The sequence below is a fragment of the Denticeps clupeoides genome, chromosome 8 (assembly GCF_900700375.1).
Source record: "Denticeps clupeoides chromosome 8, fDenClu1.1, whole genome shotgun sequence".
NCBI classification, from domain to species: Eukaryota; Metazoa; Chordata; class Actinopteri; order Clupeiformes; family Denticipitidae; genus Denticeps; species Denticeps clupeoides.
In genome coordinates, this window is record NC_041714.1 from 22016501 (window position 1) to 22024711 (window position 8211).

An 8211-nucleotide genomic window follows, 5' to 3' on the forward strand; every position below is an offset into this window, starting at 1 on the left:
TATAAAGCTGCCCTGTTCGTTTCTGTTCGCCGTCAGGTCTTTAACGTTATGTTCCGTGTTCACCACTGTCAACGTCTCGGATGTCTCCCCTGTCCTGTGATTCACCATTAAACCCCTGTTTTGTGATATCAGGTGAAAGCGTCCTTCATTCCTCGTCTCCTCGTCACTCTTCGTCCTCCTCTCCGTACACCCGCCTCGTCATGCCCGCATGGACGTGACAGGAACACCGATCCTTGGCCAGATTTGCTTATACCTCTTTGGAATAAGCTCCATCAGGTTGGATGAAAAGCGTCAGTGCACAGCTCATCATGAAACTCCTACGGAGTTCTTCTGAAGCCACTCCTGTCATATCTTGATTGTGTGTTTAGGGTCGTTGTTCTGCTGCAAGATGAACCGTCGCCCCAGTCTGAGTTCAAGAGACGCTCTGGAGCAGATTTTCATCCAGGATGTCTCTGTACGTTGCTGCAGTCATCCTTCCCGTTGCTGCCACCACTAGTTATAGATGAAAGATTGTTAAGATCAGCTTTTCCTCCATTCCCAATTCATGTGTGTGTTTCAAAGTGGCAGAAAGAACTCGCCCGCTTTGATTCCACTGGTTGTGCGAAAATATGTCACGGCACACAAGGCCACCGAGTGTGAAAAAAAAAAACAGAAAATCAACAAGCAACGTCATTATGATAGAATCGATTATGTTCCCCACTGCATCAATTCATTTTAACAGCCCTACCATCTGGTTGGTGATTGGTGGATTGCCGAGGAGATGGTTGTCCTTCCAGAAGTTTTTTCCTCTGTGCACAGAGGACTTCTGGAGCTCTGACAATTCCTTTGACTTCATTCTTGGTTTGTGCTCTGACATGAACTGTCAACTGTGGGACCATACAGTACAGGCCAAAAGTTCGGAGACACCTTCTCATTCAACGTGTTTTCTACATTGGTAGATTCTCACTGGAGGCATCAAAACTATGAATGAGCACAAAAAAAGGTGAATTAACTGAAAACATTTTGGGTACTTTTACTTTTTACTTGAGTAGAATGTAAGAAAAGTAAAGATACTCTTACTTCATTACATTTTTTCACTACTTTTCCCACCTCTGGACACCCAATGGGTTATGGGTAAAAAGCAGGTGTGTGCACCGTGTGCCGTGCTGCAGTGTGTCACATTGACAATCACTCGGCCATTTGACACTCGAACGATCCGGTCGATTGAGCCAAAAGATCCGGCTCACTCGAAAAAGAGCCGAGCGTTCCGAACAAAACGCGACCGGGAGCGTCGCGTCACGTGACGTCCGCGGCGTAAACAACAGCCTGTCCGGGAAGCGCGGCTGTCAAACACGGAGGAATTTCGCTTTTAAAGCGCGACGTTTTCTGTTTAGTAAAGTAGCCCGATAAAAAAAAAAAAAAAAGTGTCACGCTCGGGACGGCACAGGCTGTTAAAAGGTGAGTGTGCGTTCGTTTTGTCGTTATAATACAGCCATTACTTTCAGAGACACGTACCGAGTTGCATTTCAGAGCTGCGTGCTCAAAAAAGGGGAATTCATTTACCCACATGCAACTCGATCAGCGCGATAAACTGGCTCCCCTGCGTTTTGGCCACTGAAGGCTTGTTAGGCGAGACATCTGGGAAGATCCGAGGCGGTCCGACACACACAAGTCTGCAGGGACCCAGACTCCTGCACAAGCGAGACGTTTAAACAAGGTGCTGACATAAAGTGCAAGAAACGTGCACTGTCTTCGCATTTATTGTTCATTTTCTTGACTGTGAAGAAGCATTTAAGTGAGAAGTTTGGAGACACCTTCTCATTCAATGTGTTTTCTTTCTTATCATGACCATTTACGTTGGTAGATTCTCACTGAAGGCATTAAAACTATGAATGAACACATGTGGAGTTATGTACTTAACAAAAAAAGGTGAAATAAGTGAAAACTTGTTTTATATTCTAGTTTCTTTGCTCTGATTACTGCTTTGCACACTCTTGGCATTCTCTCGATGAGCTTCAAGAGGTCGTCACCTGAAATGCTTCTCCAACAGTCTTGAAGGAGTTCCCAGAGGTGTTTAGCACTTGTTGGTCCAGCTCACCCCAAACCATCTGGACTGGGTTCAGGTCCGGTGACTGTGGAGGTCAGGTCTCCACTTTTTGTTAAGTACAGAACTCACACATGTGTTCATTCATAGTTTTGATGCCTTCAGTGAGAATCTACCAACGTAAATGGTCATGAAGATAAAGAAAACACATCGAATGAGAAGGAAGAGGGGCTTAAAATTTTCAAAGATTTATTTTGGATGCGGTTCCCTACAGTTCCCATCACACACTGTTGATGGCTGGCATGACCTGAGAACAAGTAGGGGAAGTGTCTGTGGGGAACTGTGCGCCGCACGGTTTCTTCATGCCAAGGCAGCAGAAACGCAAAACGGATCCGCACACTTAAAGAAAGAGCCAGGCATACACCACGTTCCCACTTTCACACAAACCGAAAACCCTTTACAATCACATTGTTGCTGTCGTTTTTACAGGTTGAAGATGAGATCCCTTGGATTCGTGGTCCTGCTGGGTCTTGGATATGGTTTTGTTTCATCTGTGACGCCACGGTAATGGAATTTACTGGTATTAATGCTGAAGTGGCCTGTTTCAGCAGTTTCATTTTCATACCTTAATGCGCCTCCTTCTGCTTGGTTTTTTCAGACACGCCTGGGACAAGCTCATCCTAACTCACCACTGGCCACAGACATTTTGCGGTGTAGGCAATCTCACGGCCCTAAAACTGCTGAAACAGTTTATCAGAGTGTGACCGGACCGGTCATGCACTATGACTTGCATATGAATCCGCTTCTAACATGTCGGTCACATGCCCTGCTGCTTGAAATGGGAAATGAAGCATGCGTGCATAAAATGAAGAGCCACATTTCAGCCCTTCTCACCGCATGTAGAGCACTGGTAGCTGTTGTAGGAGGACTTTTAACGTGTCTCTTGACTTTATCACTCCCAACAAATTGAACTGATCCAGGGTTTTCAGGGAAGTAGTATTCTACAAATACAGCATCTCACAAAATGAGTACACCCCTCCCAATTTCGTAATTATTTTACAACGTATGTAAAGTAGTGAGTGTGCAGCTTGTAAAACAGTAAATGGTTCATAGTTTTACCAAATTTACTCTGTTATGCACGACTTTACATGGTGTCAACGTGTCGTATGTTCAAGGTTGGCCCAACCTTCAGCAGAAGTGTGGGGGGTGTACTCAGTTTTGTGAGAGACTGTATACTCAGTTTATGTGGGTATGATATAAGAGCAATTTTGTTTTGTAGATGGAACACTGCCAGTCGAATCTGAACTATTGGACCTTGCATGGATTGTGGTGAGCATGCCACAAAAATTTTAGAATAAATAATGTAATATTTTAATTAAAGCAACAGTAACTGCTCCGTTATGAAACATTCACAGATCGTTCATTTCACTGTCTCGGTTTTTGTTTCAGGCCAAATAGTGGGATCGCATGCAACTCATCGTGGAACTTTAATGAAACTGAAATTGAGGTACTGGCCACTTTTAGCAATATCTTCAACTATCGCAATCTTCACACACAAAAGCTTTGCTTTTTCGCTGTCTTACACTAAGCAGGCTGCATAAATCAGATGCTTGAAGATGCATTAGTAAAGATAATAATTATGTAACAGTTGGAATGGAAAGTTGGTGCTTTTTCCGGGTACGGCGGTCATTTTGCTGTGGTTGTTTTTGTATTGTCGAGCTATACGAGAAAAAAAAATGGTTGTTATGTCTAAATGCTTAAGACATAATCGGGCTTTCTTACCACAACTTTCTGGTGAACACTCTTGCCCCAATTCACCCGGTGGCCCTATTCTTACATGTTGCTCAGTTCTCATTTGCTTGAACTGAAATGTTCTTTTTTTATTTCAGGACTTGAAGACAGAGATGGACAAATACTGGCCTGACCTCAAGAATCCTGAGTCAACGTGGTTTTGGTGATTATTACATAGAACATGACATCATAAAAGAACGGATACGACAAGGCCTTAATGCACACATTTGATGAGCCTTTTTTTTTTGGTTTTTATTTACAGGAAATATGAGTGGCACAAACATGGGACATGTGCTGCCACCTCAGAGTCCTTAAATAGTCAGCATAAATACTTCAGTAAAGCTCTTGAGCTGTACCATAAGTTGGACCTTGATGGGTGAGTTAACTAAATGTGGTAGAAGGTACTAGCACTTTATTAATGAATGCTGACGTGGATGAATGCTTTGGGTTCTCTGTTTCAGAATGTTGAAGAAGTCCAACATTGTGCCTTCAGAGCATTACTACAGTGTGAGTGTAACTTGGTTAACTTGCTGACTTTAAAGCCACACGTGAGATTCTCTGATGGCCCTTCAGAGGTGGTAAAAAGATGAAGTGGAAAGAGAATGCCTTAAAGGATCTGAAGTCTCTTTCTGAAATTACAGAATTACAGCCACCTTTACCCAGTCCCACAATGAGATTCCCCAAGATGCACCGTTTCTGTGTCTGTAGCTTTAAATGTTAATGAGGAGGAGAGAGGAGGGACGAGGAGGAGAGCGGCCTATAGAAGTTGAGGGGGCATTCGTGAAAGTTACATCAACACCATTCACCAACCACAATGTTTGGGGGAGGGGTGGGAAATTCTGTGGGCAGAAAAAGCATGAGAAAGGGGAGGTAACCTTTCCCCTTACATTTACATTTACAGCATTTATCAGACGCCCTTATCCAGAGCGACTTACAATCAGTAGTTACAGGGACAGTCCCCCTTAACTTAGGGTTAAGTGTCTTGCTCAGGGACACAATGGTAGTAAGTGGGACTTGAACCCAGGTCTTCTGGTTCATAGGCGAGTGTGTTACCCCTAGGCTACTACCACCCCTTATGACGTCATCAAGGGACAAATTCCAGATCCGACCGTCTGAGCTTCCGCTCTCTGAACGGTGAAGCAGAACAAGCATTTCTAGCCACTGCAGGACCATAGACAGGCTCGGGGAACTCGTATTAATGTTAAATAACCTCACATGTTCATAACAGAGCTCCTAAAACTCTACTTAACACTTCTATTGTAGCTGGATGACATTGAAAAGGCAATTGCCGGCTTTACTGGCGCAACACCAAAGATCCAGTGTGCTCATTCTGAAAAGGTAGAAATAGTTTTTACACTGTATATGGATAAAGTGTTCAAAAAGACTAAAGAATATTCAATATAATTGTCAATAGCCATGTCTAAACTGCCTCATGAAACAGTATGCGCAATCTTTTATTTTTTTCATATGCAGAACCAGAAACTGGGCCAGATTGAGATCTGCTTTAACAGGGACTTTCAGCTGATGGACTGCGAAAAGTCTGCCGAAGTTCTGCGGTATCCTGCTGGTGTGTTGACGGGGTTCAGCGTGTGTGATGGGAAAACACCAATCTATTACCCACCTTTAACAGAGGGCTGAAAGGCCTGGTCACTTCTATTGTCACTGACTGTCTGACTTAACTTGATTGCACAACTTCGGATGAAATGCCTTGAATCCCATTTTTTGGGTGAAATTACACTCCATCGATTTATGTCTTTTTTGATACTATAAACATTCAAATGTTCTTTTCACTTTAAATGAGTAAATGTGACTGATCCATTGTTCCAATATACTTTAATTTTCTCTGCAGATTGCGCAACCTTTACTTTAAGCGTGAAGTTGACTCAGGAACACTGCTAACACCGAACCCATGCGTGGCACTCTGTGCATATATACGTTCGTGCCACAGGGGGTCAGCAAATGTTCGCCTGATAACGCTCAGGCAGGGAGTGTCTGCTCCGTTTTCAGTGTACCTGTTTTTCATAAAGGACCTGTAGTTTTCAGGTCAATCTGCCTTTTTTTATGTAACATGAGAAACAGTCACATGGGGTCATTTTCCTGTTCACAGGTTAAGTCTTAGACTAGAAGTGTTTGTGAATAAACAACGTCTCTGAAATTCTGTTTTAGTTTAGGGCTGGGGAACAGAACACTGTGCCATTTATGCATTTTATGTGTTTTACTTCTGTTTTTAAATGTTATGGACCTAATAAAGTGACAATCAACATTGTGATAATTTTTCTCTGCTTGCTGGAATGAATTAAATTTTTACGATTAATTGACCTCCTGTTCAGAATGTCTGTGCCCACATAATGGTCACCTGGTCCGAACTATGCTGTGGTTGGAATGAGAACTCCGGGAACAGGATTCGGAACGCCTGTCCTGATGATCGGCATCAGGGCCCACGGGGCCCGTGCCGTGTGTTATGAACCGCTTATGCCCCCCATCTTCACTGGAAGCCCAGCCGCATATTTCATTCTGACCACCTACCCTGTGGCCAGAAGATTGATGGGCCGCTGAGGCGTCTGCCGATTAGGCGCCGCGCCAGAGAAATGCGAATTCTCGCACACTAATCAGCCTGATAGACGTGTGCGAATGACAGAACGGGCTGGATTGTGCTGCACGGGCACGGCTCTCTCTGTCGCTATATCAGTTTTACGTAATCCGTCACCAGAGGACGGGGGAAAATAGGTTACGGTGTCAGTGCAGACTGGGACGCTTGGCTTGTATTAGAAACAGGGCAGGGCCGTATGCCCACTTGACCCTTATTTCTGATTGAATGCTCATCAACTGATCTGTTTCAGCAGACAATATCCATAGCCCCTTTTGGGGCAGTTGGACAATCTGCACCACACCTGATGGGTGCGTTTCGCATGGAACGGATGCTGAAGGCATCGAGGGCCACTGTGTCGTCACGGCACTGAAGCACTCTCGGACTTGGAGGGGACAGATTTCCTTCGGCCACGTCTGCCGCGAGCCTCTGGCTTTTAGGCCGAGTGACTTGATGGGAGCTGGTCTTGGAGATAATGGCCGTGTCTGAAAGCTATTGTGGCCCCCCACCAAACCACTCATACCAGCGCGTTGAGATTTAAAGGCCCTGCTCGTTCTGTTTTGGAGAAGCCATGAATCGCCGGATCCCTGTAAGTGGTGCCAGCAGATGTAGAAGGGCCAGCGTGGAGATTGCATGTTCTCATATGGAGACCTTGTCTGCTGTCTATTTCCTTCGCCTCTCCAGGAGCTGCATGTGAATTCTGCATTCCAGTATAAAAAAATTGTGTGTGTATGTATGTATATATATATACATATATACAGTATACACACACACACACACATACACACACACATATGTATGGTGAACTCTACTGAGATTTTGGGCTGACTGGCAGAACAAGATATAACAAAACCTGTTGGTTTGCTGGCAGCACATTCTGTCTCAGACAAATGCATAAAACATGACAGGCCAACATCTGCTGTTCTCACTTCAGTTTGGCATATCAAGACATTTTTTTTTTTACTGGACCTTTTACACGCATGGCCATGGCTCGCATCTGTCTCCTGGAGGGGGGAAAATTCAGTAAAAACGCTCCTGAAATAAAGTCGACCGCCACTAATCCTTTGATGACCAGGATTGGACAATAAGGGAACGTTTTGTGGTGCAGACAGTCAGACAAATCCTTCAGTGAACTAGAAAATAATCCCACGGAAAGGTGCAGGGCACTCGAGCCGGCGAGACCCGCACCGCTCTGGATGTCTCTTCAAAGGGACAACAAAGCACGTCAGCAAATCGGAGCGACATCATTCCACCCGTCATTTATACGAATCCTTCATGCAAGTGTCCCACTCCCAGCCGTGGGCCTGAAGATGCCAGAACATCGGCATGCTCTCCAGCTGCCACCAACCACACACTTTAAAAACTTCTGCTGTGCATTACATTTACATTTACATTTACATTTACATTTACGGCATTTGGCAGACGCCCTTATCCAGAGCGACTTACAACGTGCTTTCAAGTTACCATCGATGAAGAGATCAATTCCGGTTCACTAGGACCCCAACTATGAATACATCTATTTAATTCACTCTGTTGTAGATTCTGTACACAAAGTTTGACAAGAAAATTACAATTTAATCTAAATATTCTTTAAAGAGGAAGGTCTTTAAATTAGTTCTGCTGCTTGGTGAGCGTGCCCTGCTGCATTTGTTTAAATGAATACTCATTGTGCAACGCAGATTGCACTCTACATTAGATGTCTGCATATCTAGCTCAGCAGAGGATGTTGTTCCCATGTCCCCTCTGAATCAGGACTGTGTTGGTTAGTCTGGGCCATCCTTGTCTAATAATACACTACAACCTTTCAGGC

At 44.3% G+C, this 8211-nt stretch overlaps 1 protein-coding gene across 2 annotated transcripts; it reads left to right on the forward strand.

Annotated features, from left to right (window-relative positions):
* The first annotated feature begins 1253 nt into the window (after window positions 1–1253).
* On the forward strand, window positions 1254–6086 carry rnaset2 (ribonuclease T2). Of its 2 annotated transcripts, none has more exons than XM_028988117.1 (10): window positions 1254–1437; window positions 2513–2587; window positions 2682–2736; window positions 3303–3352; window positions 3473–3530; window positions 3913–3977; window positions 4077–4190; window positions 4276–4321; window positions 5078–5152; window positions 5288–6086. In XM_028988117.1, the coding sequence occupies exons 2-10, from the start codon at window positions 2520–2522 to the stop codon at window positions 5450–5452; spliced, it is 696 nt and encodes a 231-aa protein (XP_028843950.1). In that variant the 5' UTR covers window positions 1254–1437; window positions 2513–2519; the 3' UTR covers window positions 5453–6086. The 2 variants fall into 2 exon arrangements, with proteins under 2 accessions (XP_028843950.1, XP_028843951.1); XM_028988118.1 differs by lacking the exon at window positions 1254–1437 and adding an exon at window positions 1660–1696.
* Window positions 6087–8211: the final 2125 nt, after the last annotated feature.